Raw genomic sequence first — 18,904 nt, 5'->3', positions numbered from 1 at the left:
CTCTCACATCCATACATGACTACTGGAAAAACCATAGCTTTGACTAGACAGACCTTTGTTGGCAAAGTCATGTCTCTGCTTCTTGCTGATAGGATCATGGCTCTTCTTTATTTTTTTAAAAATAACCTTTACTTTAGTTGTATTTTTAAAAACTGTTTATTTATTTGGCTGCACCGGGTCTTAGTTGCAGCATGCAGGATTTTAATTGCATCATGTGGGATCTGCATGGTGGTGCAGGGACTCTAGTCATCCAGAATGTACAGCCTCAGTGGTTGCAGCACTCAGAGCTTAGTTGCTCCGAGGTATGTGGGATCTTAGTCCCTGGACCAGGGATAGAGCCTGCTTCTCCTGTATTGTAAGGTAGGTTCTTAACCACTGGATCACCAGGGAAGGCCCTCATGGCTCTTCCTGACCCTAATCCTGGTTCTTGGGTCACTTCAATCATACCCTGCAAAGGTTTCCTCAAGCTTGGAAGACCCAGGACGAATCCTGCTTCGGACACAACCCTGATGAGATGCACACGGTATTTTGGCGTTGGCTGAAACATGCCCGTCGTCTCTGTATGTGTCAGGTTCACAAGTTCAGTCCTCAAGACTGGTGGTTTGAATGTGGAATATTTTAGGAAGACTGGATAATAGGCAATAATTTGAAACAGATGGAGGGAATAGTAAAATATCCTAATTTCCAGTTTTCCAGCACAAACAAGCATCTGACAACCTCGTATGCTTGTGCTATTTATGAAATCAGCCTGCAACATTTTTCACTATTTCATACACTAGGAGATGGAAACCAGCTGGGCTGCTCATTGGAAGGGAGACAGATCCCTTCATTTCTCTGAGCTTCGGTTTCCTCATTTATAAAATGGAGGATAATTAAGTCTACCTCACTGGGTGGTTGTGAAGATTAAGTGAAGTAATTATATACACAGGCTCACTTAGTACAGCACATGGAATTTAATAAAAGTTCATTCCATGGTAGGGATGATTAACACCAGCCCCACTGGGATGCCTGCAGATCTGCACAGAAGTAAGTATTCATGGTGTCATATAAACAGATGAGTCTATCATAATGACATTTTATATTTGTTATTCATTTTTAACTATCAGAAAGCTAGACATACTCATCAAAAACAGCTGATGTGTACAGAGCACTCAGTGTTAGGTAGGTACTGTGTTATGCCTTTAGCACGCATCATCTTATTTCATCGTTACTATTTGTGGTAGGTCCTTATAATGGTCAAACGACAGAGCCAGAAACTCAGATTCAAGGAGGCAAAATAATGTGCTCCAGGCCCCACGACAATTAAGGGACAACATCAGAGTTCAACAGGCTCTTGGGACTTCCCTGGCGATCCAGTGGTTACGACTGTGCTTCCACTGCAGGGATCACAGGTTTGATCCCTGGTCAGGGAACTAAGATCTCGAATGGTGCAGGGCACAGCCAAAAAAAAAAAAATTCAACAGGCTCTTAATGGTTTCCTTAGGTTTCTTCCTCATGTGGGTGGAATTAGGTATCCTGGTGACATGGCAGTTGTAGTCACAGAAACAGAGGGGCCTCAGTGAACTATTCCTCGTACCCATGGTCCAGGCCACCACTGGCTTCATCCTTCATTAAATATACATTGAGCTCCTCACCTGTGTCAGCCACTATGCTTGTAACACACTATAGGCTGCTATCAGCAGAGACTCATTTAACGGCACAGTGATGGTGAATGTAAGGGCTCTTAGAAAGAAAAGGAAGATGGGAATTTTGGTCACATAACCAATCACACCTTGTTAAAATTCAGGGAAAGCTGAACCTCAGGCCTCCTATTGAGTCTGAGTGCTGCTCTGACTCCAGAGCCAGGCCCTTGTGGAACATGAACGTGGCTTAGAAATTGGAATCTCATCCTGTCCCTGTAAGAATTCCAGAAATGGCTCTCTTGCCTACAACAGGAGCTCAGCTCTCTGCACCTCTGGGCTCTATTTTATTCTTGGCTGCGCTGGGTCTTCATTGCTGCACACAGACTTTTTCTACTTCGCAGTGCAAGGGCTCTTCATGGCAGTGGTTTCTCTTGTTGCAGGGCATGGGCTCCAGGGCACGTGGGCTCAGTAGTTGGGACACGTGGGCTCAATAGTTGGGACACGTGGGCCTAGTTGCTCTACAGCATGTGGACTCTTCCCAGCTCAGGGATTGAGCCCAAGTCCTATGCACTGCAAGGTGGGTTCTTACAACACTAGACCACCAGGGAAGTCTTAGACTCTGCTGTTAAAGGGACTTAAATCCTCCATCTCTTCCTGGTTTTGTTCCTGCAAGCAATTACTCAGGTTCTTGACCACTCAGGTGGCGCAGTGGTGAAGAATCTACCCACCAATGCAGGAGACACAAGAGATGCAGGTTCGATCTCTGGGTTGGGAAGATCCCCTGGAGTAAGAAACGGCTGCCTACTCCAGTATTCTTGCCTAGAAAAATCCCACGGACAGAGGAGCCTGGTGGGCTACAGTCCACAGGGTTGCAAAAGAGTGAGCACGCACGCATGACACACTCAGCTCAAAAGGAAAACATGCCTGGCTTGGTTAGCACTGCTCTTGGTCCTCAACCTAGGGCAGACCTAAGAGGCTGGGTTGGGGTGAGCATCAGTTTGAAAGAGAACAAGTGAATGGTCAAAAACGTGTCCCTTTTTTTTTTGCTACACTGCATGGCACATGGGATCTTAGTTCTCTGACCAGGTCATAGGTTAGGCCTGTCCTTGAGTGATAGCACCGAGTCTGCTGAGCTGTGGATGGGGGGTGGGGCGAAGGGGCCACAGAGCTGACAGTGGAGAACCTGCCCTCAAGATGCACATAGCCTGGTCCGACTGCTGCTACTAAGTTGCTTCAGTTGTGTCTGACTCTGTGCAACCCCATAAACAGCAGCCCACTAGGCTCCTCTGTCCCTGGGATTCATTCTCCAGGCACGAATACTGGAGTGGGTTGCCATTTCCTTCTCCAATGCATGAAAGTGAAAAGTGAAAGTGAAGTTGCTCAGTCATGCCCGACTCTTAGGGACCCCATGGACTGCAGCCTACCAGGCTCCTCCATCCATGGGATTTTCCAGGCAAGAGTACTGGAGTGGGTTGGCATTGCCTGCTCCGACTAGCTAACCCCAACTTTCGGCCGCCACCCCTCAGCACATGGCAGATGTTGCTAATTAGCCTTAGTCTTGCAGTTCCCCGGGCCTGAATCCCAGAGGAAAGATGCCTCCCAGCCCCAGTCCATGCTGTGACAGCTGGTGCACAGGTTGCTATGAACACCCAGAGGTGAAAGCCACTCACTCTGCTCAAACCACACCTCCTAGGGTAGGCCTTCCCCATCTCCAGATTCAGAAGGCCACACCCCCTACTTGCCCTCAGGCTTCCTGTCTTAGTTCTCTGCTCAATTTGTAAAGCGTCTGCCTGGAATGCAGGAGACCCGGGTTCAATCCCTGGGTTGGGAAGATTCCCTGGAGAAGGAAATGGCAACCCACTCCAGTACTCTTGCCTGGAGAATCCCATGGAGGGAGGAGCCTGGTAGGCTACAGTCCGTGGGGTCGCAGAGTCGGGCACGATTGAGCGACTTCACGACGACACGACAGTCCTTTTTCTAGCACACTACACATTTCAATACTTTATGGTCTATCTCTGTTCTCTAAAATGGAAGCACCATAAAGTCAGGGGTTTTTTGCTCTTCTGCCTTCTTCCATTTACTGATTCCTAGAATTAGGCCTGCCCCAAATTGACCCTTTATGTGAATGAAAGCCATTTCCTTCTCCAGGGGATCTTCCTGACCCAGGGGTTGAAACTGAGAAGCCCACTGTGCACAAAACTGACACTTGATGTGAATGAAAGGAAGGGCAGGGAATCCAGGCTGGGTGGTGGTTTAGCCAGTGAAGGCTTCCTGCAGGAAGTGACACAAGCTGAGTCAGGCAAGCATCTGAAATGAAAGGGGGTTTCCAGGCGTGTACACAGGCTGGGAAAGTGGCGGCGTGGTCAGCAACATTATGTGGTAGCATGGCTGGGCCTGTGGTGCTTCTGGACTGTGATGTGTGAGATGAGGGTGGACACAGACCATGGGCCATGAGGGGGCCCCAGGTGTCTTCCCTGGACAGTGGGAGACCTCTCCTGGGGCTGAGGGTCAGGTGGGCAAGGGTGGCAGAAGGCAGGGGAGGGCAGACCTAAAAGGCTGGGTTGGGGTGAGCATCATTTACAATTTGAAAGTGAACAAGGTGAATGGTCAAAAACATGTCCGTTTTTTTTTTGTTTTGGCTACACTGCATGACACATGGGATCCTAGCTCCCTGACCAGGGATCGAACCTGTGCAAGCATGGTCTTAACCACTGGACCGCCAGGAAGTCGCAATTTGGATTTTTGACTAACTCTGGATTTTTGACTACCCGTGAACCCTTATATAAGCCCAACACCTGGCCTTTGCCCACCATGCCCCCAGAGTCCTCCCGAGGCAGCCATTCCTACTGTACCCCTCTTCTACCCCTGCTCAAAACCGTCTCCCTAAATTCACCACATGTACTTCCACCCCAGGGCTCTCCTGCCCTCCGGGAGGACTTCAGTGCCTGACTCTCTCTATGTCCAGCCCACCCTCATACTCTCTTCCAAAGCCCTGGTGCAAACGTTCCTCTGCCAACAATTCTAACAGCTCCCTTCTCTCCGAAACCTGAGCCCCCAGAGCACTTGGGACGGGTTAAACCCATGGCATTTTGCAATTCTACATCCCATCCTCAGGTCAGGCCTCAGGAGTGTGTGAAGTAGAAAGTCTCAGTGAGTGAAAACTGGAAGACCTGCCCCTGTGACCCATGGTCTCTCCACCCAGCTGTGCACACAGAGGCAGGGATTAAAGGAAACAAAAGAAACAAGCGGCAGGGCTGTTTCAAGATTTATTGAAGTGGGTGAGAGGACAAGATGCCCAGCAGAGACGCCTCCAACAGGAACTCCTGGCTCTAAAAGTTACACCAGGAGCAGAGAGGGGGACATGGAGGCCACTGGAGGACCTGGTCCAGATGGAAGGAAACCAGTCTTCTGGGTCTGCTGTGCCCTGTGGCACCTGCTAGGGGGCAGGGGCAGAGCCAGCTGAAGGTCTCCAGCTGTGAATCCCAAGGTCCCAAGGTCTCAGGCCTTACCCAGGCCCCTGACCTGGTCACATGGGGCCAAGCCCTTCCATACTGTGCTGAGGCAACAGGAGAAGAAGGTCTGGCGGTGGTCATGCAGCAACACCCCTCTTCAGTCTGCTACGCAAGTGGCTGTGATCAGACCCAGAACAACCTAAAGGAGGAAATCAGATGAGGCTGGCAGCTTGCAACGTCTGTCTCAGAAACAGAGGCCGACTTAGCCCCTTGGCAGTAACTCACCATGAGGAGGCTCCTCCAGGGAAGCTGGAACCCGGGTCACCATCCTGAGAGGCCAGTGTTCCCATCCCCGAGGTGTCCTCCAAGGCAGCACCCCCAGCATGATGGGGAGGTCAACAGGGCAGGAGGTCACGACAAGGGTTTGCTCTCCGATGTTACCTTGCCTTTCTTCAAGCCAACATCTGTGAGAATGCCCCCAAATAGTCAGGGATGCGCTGCAGCGTTTTTCACACCAAACTCAGCTCAAAAAGGAAATCCCAAAGCTCCCAGAGAAGAATCCAAAGGAACACTGTCTTTTAAAAAATGCACCTTCTGAGGGCAACCGAGCAAATGTAGGAACTGGCAGAGAGATGGCTGGAGAGCCTGCTCTCAGGAGCTCCTCCGACTCGGTCCACCCACACTGTATGTCAGAGGGGGACCGCCACGGCCCAGCAGCCCTCCCCCCACACCTTCATTACCTGCCTGCACACCTGACTCCCAGGTGCGCACACTCACCCTGGCCTCAGATCATCCTCATGTTCCTCCCCTCCCCCCGAAGTCCCTCCTGGGGTCTATCACGTCTCAGTCCTTCCAAGGCCGGTCCACCACCTCCTCCAAACAGCTGCTCCCCTTGACAATCTTACAGCAGTCCCCGAACACCCCCCGACATCACTCATATTCATTATGCGTAATGCAGCCTGGCTCCTTACACCCCCTAACATCTTGAAGCCTGACACGGACATGGCCTGGCTCTGGTAACAGGAGGCCATGCTGAGACATCAGTGCCCATCACAAAGGAGCCCCCAGCGCCTGAGGGGGAAGCTCGGGCTGGAAAGGAGCAGAGGTGTGGGAAAGCGCCAGCATTTGAAAGGGACAGGTGCGGACCCTCCAAACTCGGGAAATTGCTTTCCACAACTTCTCTCCCTGCATTGTCAACGACCAGAGCACGGACAGCCCGTGGTCTCTTTTGAATGCAGGTGCATACGGGGCAGAGAGCACTCTGGGAAGAGAAGGCCAACACAGGGCAGAAGCACTGGGAAAATACTACAACTGGAGGTTACAGGACTCACGTGGTCTTAGGCACCACAGAGTCACCTCCAACGTAGCTGTGGTTTTTCAAATGATGGAAACAAGGTTCTGAATAGGATGCTGACTGAGACGGCGGTCAAAGGAGACTCAAGCCCAGGGGCGGAATCTCTGGCGCCCAGGTTCACGTGCTTCTGCCCACACTCCGGGGAGGAGGGCAGATACCCCATAACTCTCAGTGCCCTAATGGGACTCAAGAGGTGCCATCCTGCAGCAGCCGCTGAAGACAGTGATGCGCCAGATGTGACCCAGGCTGCCTGGGGCTGGGGTGGTGAGTGGACCTGGGGACTCGTGGATGCTGCCTTCATTCCACCTCTCAGCTCCCCTACATCTTCACCCAAAGCCCCCGGGGACACACGTACGACCACTGTGTGGGAGGACCCAACACTCTACAGAGAATGGATCAGAGATCTTACCTCAAGGACAGCACGGTCTAGAATGCTCCTGACATGACAGCTTCCATGACGCCTCTGCACGCAGTGGACTCGTCTGGAACAGACCAGAAGCAAAGGGTGAGCACTCGACTTACCCCTGCTCACAGGAGGGCAAAGGCACCAGGAAAGGGCTTAGCACTAGAGTTACCAGACAGTAAACATCCCCCAAGTGTCAGCTATTGTTATTTCCTGAAAAGACATGCTATTTCTTCACACAAAAAACAATAGTTAACTCTGAAGAAGGAGACAGTGGATGCTCTGTGGCAGGGTGCCAATGCCGATGGATGTGTAATTGATCAGGGACAGGCAGAAAAGGATGTCATCGCCAGATTTATGGGAATGTGCCATGGCCGACTGACAGCAACTGAAGCAACACATCAAAGGAGCCTGTTTCCCAACAGCAGGAGCCAGAAGGACACACCCCAGCAATGACACTAACACACCCCAACAGACATGAGGCCCTGGAGGCCCAAGGGGTGGGCAGAAGAGACACAGAAGTGTAGAAATCTCCCAGAACTAGGGAGCGAGGGTGCGAGACAGCCCTACTGCGTTTCCTCTGTCTGCACTACCAATAAGCAAGCCACGGGCAGCCCAGCATCACTTCCAAGTGCAGCAGCAGCAAAGGACAGAGGGCTTACTGAAAAAGGAGGCCAGTGGCAGAGGCTCAGAGCAGTCAGCCGAGTTGAGCTTGAGAACCCAGTATCTGCTTCTAGTCCTGCTAAAAAGCCTTCCACATGGCCCAGAAGGGACAGACAAAGGGAGGACACCTCTGAAAGAAAAGTGACGGAGGTCTTAGGTTGTAACAGCCAGGGATGACGTGAGCCGGAGACAAATAGCCTCACTGCAGTCCTGCTTTCTGGAGGATGAAACCAGAGACAGGAGAAGGTCCCAGAGTCAGGAGGAGACAGAGAAGTGACACACGAGTACAGGTGGACATGTCAGAATCCTTTCCCTGCTCTACACATTCTGCTGCCAAAGTGACAATCTGAGGAAGGGCTCCCCAAGGCTCTCAGGACCAAGCACACAAAGAGGAACTGGGTGGTTCCTCAAAGACCCCGAGAGGGTGAAGCTGAGTGCGAGGACCAAGTCACCCTTGTCTCTCTTCTATCTCTTCCCAGACCACACGGGGACCTCATGCACCTTGTGGGGGGCAAAGCTCCAGATCTCCAAGGAACAGGACTCACCTGGGCCAGCTGTCTCTTGACAGGATGGGGACACCTCTCAGGGACCCCTGTGCACCGTGCTGCTTCCTCTGCAACGATCAAGAAGCCCTGGATGAGCAACCTGGATGCCACCCGGTCACCACGTGTCCTGGAACCCAGATGGATGCCACCCGGTCACCACGTGTCCTGGAACCCAGGCAGAGCACCTGGGTTCTCGGAGACACTGGCTGCTTCACAAATGTGGGCTGTGTTCCCAACCCACGAGCCACACCTTTTATTCCCAGGACAGAAGTTCATTACTCCACATAGGACAACAGCTCATCTGCATCTGACACAGAGACGGCTTTTCAGATCATCTTTTGTGCAAACTCAGATGACTCTGTACAGAGTCTGGAAGCTGGATCCTGAATAGAAAGAGAAGGTCCAGGACAGGTTTGCGAGTGTGTGGCACCTGACAGGCCATGCCTGGCCTGGGCAGGGGGTGGGGGTTAGGGGGTGGGGGTGTGTGTGAGGAGGTAGAGGCGCCCCAGGCCTCCTGCAGGGGTGGGGTCTGGTGTCTGGTTAAGCCCGTCCAACTGCGTTACTTCTGTGAGTCCTGTTATGTAAGCCCTGTCCAAGGGCATTACTGTTCTAGCTCCTGCCACCATAAGCACAGGTCACGGGGAAACTCTCCCTTAGTAGACTGGGCTCCGTCTCACGCCAAGGAACCTCCAGTGGGTAAATACTGGTCAACAGGAAGAACAACTCCAAGAAAAGAAAACACAGGAAGTACCTCCACCTCTCCCCGGGCTGGCTGGCCACAAGCAGTCTTTCTCTGATTCTCCGTGACATGATGGGCCACGCCACCTCACTGGGATGTGTCTGTCCTGTCCTCTCCTGCTGGGCAATTATTCCACAGCTGCTGAGCACCAGACACCTGCCAGGCACTGAGCAGATGACACTCAGATACTGACCTTGAGATCGGAGCAGAGAGAGGCAGGAAAGACAAGAAAACCCATGATTCCCATGAAGTATGATTAGTGTCCTCACCACTCTCTAGACCGCAAGCTGGACTAAGGACCTGGAAACGGGGAAGAGGGGAGGTAGACCTGGCTTTCTAGAGGGAAGCTCCTGGTGAAAATTACCCAGTGGCTCCACAACCAGCCCCAGCTTCTAAGAAACAGCCTGCTTTATCTTCCTTTTTTTTTTTTAAAACACATTATTGACCAGAGACTTATTATTAATACATTTTTTTTACCCAAACATTTTTGACCACCAATGTATCAATATCACTTCCATAACAAATCACTGGCACCAGACATTAGTTTCCTGAAAACATCCCCTGGTCAACAATGAGTTAAAAGCTTCTCAGCAACTAGCACTGAGCCTGGCATAGGGAGCGCTTAGTAAGCTTCACACCAGGTGCCAGGAGGCAGATCTAAAAAGGCAGTAGGAGGGAGACAGTGTGTGACAGCTCCAGAGTTCAGAAGGGACAGGAGTGAACCCTCCAAACACAGGGAAAACGCTTTCAACAATTCCTCTCCCTGCGCTATAAATGACCAAGGCACCGGCAGCCCACGATCACTTTCGAATGCAGGGGCAGAGAAGGGCAGATGGGGAATCAGGCAGAGGAGCCGGGTCAGCAGCCGGCTCTCCACCCAGGCAGGGGAAAGCTGCCCAGCCAGGCCCAGGACCCCAGGCACTAGCCTCACTTCCTGAAAAGGTTCCACCGCCCCCCATCAAAAGAAGCCAGGGGAGACCAACTTCTGGTTTAAAAAAAAAAAAAAAGCCTCAATTACTCATCCACCCCACAAATACCAACTGAGCACCCACTACATGCCAAGTACTGTGAGTTCAAATAAAAAGAACACAGACCAGGCCTCTGCCCTTCCGGAGTGATTGCCATTTTCCCCCTTGAAGGAAAGGAAAGCTCAGGAGAATAAAGGAACTCACCCCAGGTTCCCCGGCTAATGAGGGGCTGACTCAGGATCCGAACTCAGGCCTTTCTGGCCCCCAAACCCACCCCCATCCCCCTGCACAAGAGCTTTGCAAGGCAGGTCCCAGAACCCTCAAGCCCAGGAACCACCCCCTCTGCAGTAGGGCAGGAAGGCCACAGCTCCAGCACTGCCCCAGGGGACAGCTCAGTCCCTGGACACGGGGTGGGGGTGGTGGGGGGGGCGCGGCAGGCAGTGCGGGTCAGGGCCCTGCAGGAGGGGAGGAGGCTGCGCAGGGCCTGGCCCGGCAAAGAGAGGGGAAGGCCTTCAGTGCGAAGCAGGGGCCCAGGAAGCCAGACTCTGCTCTTCTAGAGCCCTGGGGGCGTCCTCAGTTAAAGTGGAAGTTTGAACACTTTTACCTTAGAAGTTAACCGAGGGGAAATGGGCTAATGGTCACGAAGATATTTGCCCGGCAACCGACAAGCGGCTTCAGGGGATGAAACGTTGGAGTCGGAAGTGATGGGATGTGATCGGGGGGCCTCTGGCGCAGCGCGGGTGCGGTTCACACCGGCTCCGCACGAACCTCCCTCCGAGACCTTGGGCCCACGCATCCCCGGACCCGCTTCTCGCCGTCGGTGGGCCCAAGTCTCCCCACCGGGCGACTCCCGGGACCCGACGCTCCAAAACGGCGCTGGCCAGTGGTGCGGTGACCCGAGGCCCCTTTGTCAAGAACACGAGTGCAGAGAGGTCCACATGCAGCGGAGGGAACCGCCTCAGAACCAAGAGTGGGCCTGGGCTTGGAGCTGACCTGCACTCCCCGACCCCACGGGCCTCAGTTTACCCTCCTGTCGGGGGCAGGGGGGACGGAGAACCTTAGAGGCCTGCGGGGGTTCCGGGGCAGCAAGGTCCTGCAGTGACTCACCCGGGGCGCCAGGAATGTCGGCTGCAGGTCAAACTGGACGACGTGAGAAGATGCTGGACGGTTCCCGGCGACTCGGAGACAGGACCCACCCTCCATCTGTCGGGCGCTGGCGGAACTGCAGTTGAGAGACGAGCTAGGGCCTAGAGCGGCGAATCCCCGGATGGACCCCGCGCTAGCAGTCTCTTCGCGCCCCCTAGTGGATCGGAGTTGAAACTGACCCGCCAAATATTCAAGCATTCTTTGATCTCCCCAACCATCCATCCGACTATTAAATGGTTAGGACGTCTGTAGTTTTGAGCTGTCTATTCTTTCTCTCTGATTTTCTGTGGCATTCACTCTTCCTATTGAATTCAGTCTTGCTGGGAACGTCAATTATGGTGTCGTGCCTTCTGACAAAGTGTGTGTGGGGCTGAAGCTGGGGAAACTATACTTTCTTCCTTAATTTTGCATCTCGAGTGTGAGAGACTGTGGATCCTAAAGAGCTTGGAGGCTAGTTGTGGGGCTATGAGTAGAATCATACTTCAACCAATTTCCAAATTAAGATGGCTTCACGGTGGAGGTGTGCCTTACTGGGGTTCTGAAGGACTCAAACAGAAGAGGGAAATGGGAAGATGTTCAGAAAAGGGAGGAAGAGAAAGACTAAAAAGCTGATGTTGGGGTAAGGATAGGGGAGTGGATGCATGTGCTGGGACGTGAAGAAGTTAGAAACTGGATGAGGCATCTCATTGCGTGATCTTTAAATACTGATGCAAGAGAAGAAACAGAAATTTTCAGTGTTGCAATGCGAGAGGGGCTCACTAGATTCCAAAGTGTAAGAAAAATTCCATGTATCTCAGTCAGCTCCTGGCTCCTGAGGGCTTAAAAAATGAGAAAAAGGACAATTGAAAGGATCTAAACAAAGTGAAAATCAATAAAACAACAAGAGCAGAAACTAAAATAGCAGAAAATGAGCATAATCATATGTAGAGCAACAGAGCCAATTTTAGCAATGAGTAAGTTGGTACAGTCAGAGCAGAAAGTAAAAAAATGAGAGAACAATCTATTTGATTTTTTGCTTGTAAAATTTTAAACTTAGGTAAAATGAGCACTTTTCTGGAAAATATTTAACAGAATTGTCTTAAGGAAAAAATAGAAAACCCAAATAATTTCATAACACTGTAAGCAATTGAATCAGTAGTTAAGTCTTCCCACAAAGAAAACATCATAACCAAGTGTCTTAATAAGTAAGTTCTACAAAGCTTTACAATATTATACAGCCTCCTGGATAAGAGAAAAAGAGAAAACCGTTCTAGGTTCACATAATTCCCAAATTAGAAAAGGTCAATAAAAGAAAAAAAAAAGTATAGGTTAATTTATTTAGGAATGTAAACATCCTAAAAATATATTGGTAAATCTCAGGTAGAACCAGGCTTGGTCAGTGATAACAGGCAGACAAAAGACCCAGCTCAGATTCGACTACCTTTCGACTCCTCTTCCTTTCACTGTTGTTACCCACCCTCCACCCACTGTATCCCTTGTTATGGCCTGCCTGCCCAGTGAGTTCACCCAGACAGGAGCAGGGTCTTGGCCAAGCATGCCAAGCAAGGTATGCATGCTCAACACCTGGGCATCTCTGCACGGTCAGTACCTCCCAACCCACCGATGAAACACCTCCCAGATGCGTGACTCTTCCCCCAGCTACAGAAAGGTGGAAGTGCCTGTCCTTTGGTCTAGAAAGTAACTGAGAATTGAGAGTTTCAAGATTGTGGAGTTAAGGATTGCATTTCTCAGAAGGTCCCTCTACTTGCAAACCTTTCTCTTATTCTAGTGGACATTCATGGGTTACACTGTCACAGGTTTAGTTATTAATATCTTCCGCTTGTCGTCATGAAGCTTGTGGGAAAATTCCCCCCAATTGTTTCTCTTTAAAGATATTTCCAGGGACTACTCTGGTGGTCCAGTGGTTAAGACTCCAAGTTTCCTAATGCAGGGACCAAGGTTCAATCCCTGGTTGGGGAGCTAAGATCCCACATGCTGTGCAGCATGGGAGGGGCAAAAAAAGATATTCCCAAGAGTCTTCATTAGAAGGGCCCACCATTTAGGGATTAGAATGGAGATTTTTTAAATTCCCCCCTCCTTCAGGATGGTAGAAAATAGGGTGACTCTGCTGGGCCAGAGAAGGATGTGCTAGGAAAACATCAAGTGTTTTCTATGTTCAACCAAGCATCCCTAACATCTCTGCTTCTCAGCCAGAGACTATAATATGAATGGCATGTCCATGAGTTGGGCAGTGCATGACCATATGTGGCAATCCTGCCTCCCTTCGGTGGAAGGTGGATGGATGTGCACTTCAGGGCACACCCAGCATGTGTCCACCTGCTACCTCACGTGCAAGAAATGGAGTAAATGTAAAGTCGGAAGTCCACACACAGGGAGAGGGGGAGATACAGGACCGAGTGTCCTGGTAGCATTTAAGTCCCTGGTGTTTGTCACCTTGGAAGCTCAGTTCCACCTCTGCCCTTCCTCTTGTTCGATTATATAAGCTTCCTAATAATGTAATTCTTTGTTAGCATAAGTTAGGTTTCTGTCTCCAACACTCCTGGCTAAAAGCCCGTAAATGGCCAATTATTAGGGTATTCCATCAGTGGCCTGGAGCATGGGAGGTTAGCAGTTGCCTGATGCACTGTGTGTGCTTATCTCAGATGACTTTCTCATCTATGGCACTGGCCTACCTAACTGGAGACTGCAGCAAACAGCAGCATGTTGAAGTCTCGAAATAAAAGTATTGTGACAACCTTTGCTTGGGGCATTCAGATAACAGTCCATGCTCGGTGGCTTGGCCTTTTTTGTCAGTCAGTGATGTGTCTGCAGATGTTAAAAACAAAACAAAATTGCAGTGCATGCTCTGCAAGCTCCTGAAGGGATGGATGTTTCAAGTGAGTCTACTGCTGGCGGGGATGTATTGAGGACCTATCCAGAAGAGGAGTAGGCTGATGATTAGGTCTGCCTGGAACAAGACTCTTTCAGGAGTGGACACAGTGGGCTTAAGGAGGCTCTAAGGGGAGGAGAAGCCACCAGCCACTTGCTACTGGTCATCAAAACAGAACAGTCGCAGCAAAAAGGGGGCAAGGGCACTGCTCTGCCAGTGAACCTTCTATCCATTCATTCATTCGATACACATAAGTGAGTGCTTCCACTCTGTGCGGCACTGTGCCGGTGGGTGTGGCCAGCAGATGACAATCGCAGCCTGACTGGCAGGAAATTTAAAAAGGAACAACGAAGACTACCACCTAAACAATTCCCCAAACAACTGTTAAGTTAATGATTTTTTCCCATAAAAGCACTGGAAAAGCCATGCCCCTTTTCAAATGCTGCTTTTTGTTTTTCTATTTGTATAATGACTGGGACTTCCCTGGTGGCTCAGACAATAAAGCGTCTGCCTGCAATGCAGGAGACCCAGGTTCAATCCCTGGGTCGGGAAGATCCCCTGGAGAAGGAAATGGCACCCCACTCCAGTCCTCTTGCCTGGAAAATCTCATGGACAGAGGAGCCTGGTAGGCTATACAGTCCATGGGGTCACAAAGAGTCGGACACAACTGAGCGACTTCACTTTCACTTCTTTCGCTTAATGACCGGGAGGTATAGGGATGAATGAAAGAAACGCTTTGTGTCTGCCTCGTTCCAAGCTTATGGTCTAATAATCCACCAGTATCAAATTAGCTCTGTCCCACAGATGCAAGCGTGGTTTTCTTTTGGGAAGTCTAGTAATTCATCACAGTGACGTCAAAGTGTGGTCGATATCACAGAGTCAGGAAGAAGGTAAGATATGATGGGTTGAGTTATGACCCCTCAAAAGGTGTTATGTTGAAGTTGTTTAACACCTGGTACCTGGCAGTGTGACCTGCCGTGGAAACAGTCTTTATAGATGTAATTAAGAGGTAAGTTAAAATGAGGTCATGTTGCAAGAGGGAGGACCATTAATCCAATACGACCGGTGTCCTTACAAGTAAGGAGAAAGGTACTCCAGGAGAATGCAGTGTGACTCCCAAGGTTGATGGGCACCACCAGAAGCTAGGGAGAGGCAAGCAAGAGTCTTGCCCAAAGTTCCAGAGGGAACATGGCCCTGCCTTCACGTTGATTCTGGACTTCTAACCTCCAGAATAGTGAGACAGCACATTTCTGTTTTAAGCCACCCAGTTTGTGGCACTCTCTTATGGCAGCCCTGGGGAATAAATTTAATACACATAAAAATTTTTTTCTCTTCTACATCTTACCTGTGTTAGCAAGCTACTTAATCTTTCTGAGTCTCAGTTTCTCAACTCTAAAATAGATCGAATATGCAAAATGGAGCAGCTACTGTGTGAAAAAAAATTTTTTTTGGCTGCACCATGCAGCAGATTGTTAGTTCCTTGACCAGGGATTGAACTCAGACCACAGCAGTGAAAGCACTGAATCCTAATCACTAGGCTACCAGGGAACTCTCTGGTACAGCCGCTAGGGCAAAGAGTATGGTGGTTGCTCAAAATATTAAAAATGGAATTGCTGTAGGATCCAACGATTTCACTTACGGATATATCCTCGAAACAACTGAAAGCAGGCTCTTTAAGGGATGTTTGTCCACCCACGTGCATGGCAATATATTCACTCTAGCCAGAAAGTAGAAGCCACTCAGATGTCCATTGATGGATGAATGGATAAATATGATGTGGTCTATCACACAATGGAATATTATTCAGCCCTCAAAAGGAAGGAAATTCTAACAAATGCTACAACATATATGAACCTTAATGATATTATGCTAAGTGAAATAAACCAGTTATAAAAGGACAAATACTGAATGATTCCAGGCTTCCCTGGTGGCTCAGTGGTAAAGAATCCATCTGCCAATGGCGGAGACGCAAGAGATGTGGGTTTGATACCTGGTCCGGGAAGATCCCCTGCAGAAGGAAATGGCAACCCACTCCAGTATTCTTGCCTCGGAAATCCCATGGACAGAGGAACCTGACGGGTTGCAGTCCATGGGGTCCCAAAGAGTTGGCCATGACTTAGCAACTAAAGAACAACAACTGGATGATTCTACTTATGCAAGTTTCCTTGATTAGTCAAATTCCGAATCAGAAAGCAGGATGGTGGTTGCCAGGGGCTGGGGAAAGTGGAGTTACTATTGGATGGCTGTAAGTTTCAGTTTGAAAGATGAGAAGAGTTCTGGGGATTGACTGCATAATGATGTGAATGTACTGGACACTACTGAGCTGAATACTTAAAAATGGCTAAGATAAATTTTGTGTTATGCTTATTTTACAATTCAAAAATTTAAGAGACTTCCCTGGTGGTCCAGAGGTTAAGAATCTGCTTTACAAGGCAGGGGACACAGGTTCGATTCCTGGTCAGGGAACTAAGATCCCACATGCCTTGGAGCAACTAAGCCATCGACCCACAGCTGGAGTCAGTGCCCCGCAAAGAAAGATCCCACATGATGCAATGAGGATCCCGTGTGCCGCAGCTGAGACTCAACGCAGCCAGATAAATATATAAATATTTTTTAAAAATTAAAATAGGTAAAATAATGCATTGAAATATGTTAGTACCATAAGTGCTTTTTTCAGTAGTTGATATCTTACATTAAATAGTAAACTAGTAATACATTTTAGCTATTACCATGGTTATCATAATTTGATTAAAAATTAATATTCATTCACAACTATAAAAATTCTTAGAATTCTAAAAATAGACTATACATCATAAAACATTGTGCTTAGTCACTTCAGTCATATCTGACTCTTTCCGACACAGTGGAGTGTAACCCGCCAGGCTCCTCTGTCCATGGGATTCTCCAGGCAAGAAAACTGGAATGGGTAGCCATACCCTCCTCCAGAGGATTTTCCTGACCCACAGATCGAACTCTCATCTCTTATGTCTCCTGCATTGGTAGGCGGATTCTTTACCACAGAGCCACCAGGGAAACGGTCAGTCAATATCATACACAATGGTGAAATCATAGAAGAATTATTCTATTTTTATCCTAGAAGTTCCAGAAAAATAGTCAGGGATGTCTGCTGCCCTTGGCCAGGATGACCCAAGGCCATAAAAGTAAAGAATTGGGGACTTCCTTTGTGATCCAGAGGCTAAGATTCTGCGCTCCCAGTGCAGGGGGCCCAGGTTCCATCCCTGGTCAGGAAACTAGATGCCCCACACCACAACTAAGAGTTCACACAACATAGCGAAGACAGAAGGTCCTGTATGCTGCAACTAAGACTCAGCACAGCCAAATAAGCACAGGCATAAATAAGTAAATATTTAAAAAGAGTAAAGAATTGATATCGTCAACTAGCATGGTGAGAGAGAATGAGCCAAAGTCAAATATTGTTATCCTGGTTGCTCAAGTATTCAGGCAAGATAGTTGATGATTCTCAAGTCAGGAAGGTTCAAGTTAGTAAGCCACAAACATCTCAGTTATTTAGTTAGCAAAGGAGGCCCAAAACTGTTGTTCAGGGAAACAAGTTAAATAGCTAAGACCAGCCAGAGTCATTAGTCAAGAAGGTTGTATTCAAGGACTGTCCACCGTCGAATGAAGGAAAGTCCAATGTCACCAGCCAAAGTTATCAGTCTTTCTCTTGGACTCTGGTCCCCAGGGCCCAGCCTGCCAGTTTCTGAAGGGAGAAAGCCATCTCTTCTCCTGTTTGCTCCCATGGCAGAGGCCTGAGCTATATAAACCCTCAGTGAGCTCACACTGACCCCCTCTCCAGCATCAGTGGCCTTCAGCCCAGGACAAAAATGAACCAGAAGCAAGTCTAGTAACAGAGAGGTTTGGGAGTCAGAGAACCCACCTAGGGGAGCCAGGGAAGTGGGGGTGCTGAGACCTCGGTGGGAACTGACCCTGGTGGAGAGACCCTCTGTCTCATCTCAGTCTGTCCGAGCATCCAGTGAGGGTTTGGGGCTGCTGGAGACCCCCAAACAGGCCCAGCCCTGGGCCACAGGACAGCAGAGGCCCTGGGCGGCTGGACTGGCCAAGGCTACCACTGGGCCTCAATCCCAGCCTGCAGAAGCCCAAGCCTATTCCTCCTGAAAGACGTAGTAACAGAGCATCAGTAAGATGATGATGAGGAAGAGGAACAGAAAAATAAAAACTTCCAGTATGTTGTTCATTCTTAGTGTGGGGTTGGAGCCTGGAGCTCTTGCAGGGCTCACCAGGCCAGCTGCTGACTTCCGGCCTAGACCCTGGGCATCACTTCCTTGGTACAATCTGTTTAGTCAGCTGAGACCTCATCTCCCCACCCCAGCGCCCCACCAAGTCCAGGCAGCAGGAATCTCTCAGCCACTGTGAGGTCACAAACTCCAAGATGGCAGAATGTTGGCCTCCCAGTCACAGCCCTATCCTTTATAAATGCGATCAGTATTTTGAAAGTGAGACTTTTCGTATGTCATCGTAAAACATATATATTATATATATATTTTGCCTCTCTCTTTAAACTTCCTAAATGGAAATATCTTTTCCCTATCCTTGGAAAAATATCAGGCAGTCCTCATAACTTCTCTGATCCTTCTTAGGTAATAAGTATTGTGTTACTAAAAATAGCAAACATGATTTCTATTCCATTAATTTAAATGTTCATCTCATATATTCATCATGCCTTCAGTGACTGTTGATAGTTAAGACTTCTCTGCTCTCCACCGTCTGGGACCAAGCATAGGGTGGGCTGCTGTCTGCTAGGAGGGAATGGGAACCTTCTCCCTTTACTTGCCCAGATGTGTTTCTAGTCACCAGTTTCTGCTCAGTCCCCCTACCCCCCCACTCCCAGTACCTCCAGGATCAGGTGAAATGAAGAGTGAGATGGGGGAACATCTCTCCCCAGGCTGGACCTGAAATTGAGGCTGTGCATTCTCCCTCAGCCCCTGTTTCAGGGGTTCTTCAGCGAGCCCCCTCCTGGTGCCCTTTGAGTGAACCCCACGTGATGTGAACAGGCCCTCTTCTTGGGGGCCCCCTCCCCCTAGCAGGCTCTGTCTAAAGTAGAACGTCTTGGGCAGCAGGTAGCCAGTCCTAGTCCAGATCCTACACCTGCTAAAGGAGACAA

At 49.6% G+C, this 18,904-nt stretch overlaps 1 protein-coding gene and 2 non-coding genes across 19 annotated transcripts; all 3 read right to left on the bottom strand.

The window, feature by feature from the left end:
* Positions 1–4,875: 4,875 nt before the first annotated feature.
* LOC100847118 (uncharacterized) lies at positions 4,876–18,173 on the bottom strand. Of its 17 annotated transcripts, XR_001501742.3 has the most exons (9): positions 17,660–18,142; positions 10,854–11,710; positions 8,791–8,971; positions 8,290–8,422; positions 8,040–8,166; positions 7,494–7,624; positions 6,838–6,910; positions 5,360–5,538; positions 4,876–5,273 (listed from the first exon to the last, which is right to left on the bottom strand). XR_001501742.3 is itself a non-coding variant. In XM_059893047.1 (7 exons), exons 1-5 carry the CDS (start codon positions 17,750–17,752, stop codon positions 6,855–6,857), a joined length of 414 nt encoding a protein of 137 aa, XP_059749030.1. In that variant the 5' UTR covers positions 17,753–18,173; the 3' UTR covers positions 4,876–5,273; positions 5,360–5,538; positions 6,838–6,854. The 17 variants fall into 17 exon arrangements, 2 of the variants coding, with proteins under 2 accessions (XP_059749030.1, XP_010810004.1); XR_003037883.2 differs by lacking the exon at positions 7,494–7,624 and having other exon boundaries at positions 8,040–8,107; positions 17,660–18,140; XR_003037884.2 differs by lacking the exon at positions 8,791–8,971 and having other exon boundaries at positions 8,040–8,107; positions 17,660–18,140.
* On the bottom strand, positions 6,181–6,314 carry LOC112449443 (small nucleolar RNA SNORA71). The gene has a single exon (XR_003038008.1). It is a non-coding gene; the product is annotated as a small nucleolar RNA SNORA71 (small nucleolar RNA).
* On the bottom strand, positions 9,462–9,596 carry LOC112449444 (small nucleolar RNA SNORA71). The gene has a single exon (XR_003038009.1). It is a non-coding gene; the product is annotated as a small nucleolar RNA SNORA71 (small nucleolar RNA).
* Positions 18,174–18,904: the final 731 nt, after the last annotated feature.

The sequence above is a fragment of the Bos taurus genome, chromosome 13 (genome assembly GCF_002263795.3).
Source record: "Bos taurus isolate L1 Dominette 01449 registration number 42190680 breed Hereford chromosome 13, ARS-UCD2.0, whole genome shotgun sequence".
Lineage (NCBI taxonomy): Eukaryota > Metazoa > Chordata > Mammalia > Artiodactyla > Bovidae > Bos > Bos taurus.
This window is presented reverse-complemented; position numbering and strand designations above follow the sequence as displayed.

What these genes read in the sequence shown, in the direction of transcription:
- LOC100847118 (XM_059893047.1), bottom strand. Translation starts at nt 17,752, where the DNA reads ATGCTCGGACAGACTGAGATGAGACAGAGGGTCTCTCCACCAGG. An exon ending in CGACATTCCTGGCGCCCCGG is followed by an intron (nt 8,108 to 10,853) that starts GTGAGTCACTGC and finishes TGATCGTTGCAG; the next exon opens with AGGAAGCAGCACGGTGCACA. An exon ending in TCAAGAGACAGCTGGCCCAG is followed by an intron (nt 7,625 to 8,039) that starts GTGAGTCCTGTT and finishes CTTTTCTTTCAG; the next exon opens with AGGTGTCCTCCCTTTGTCTG.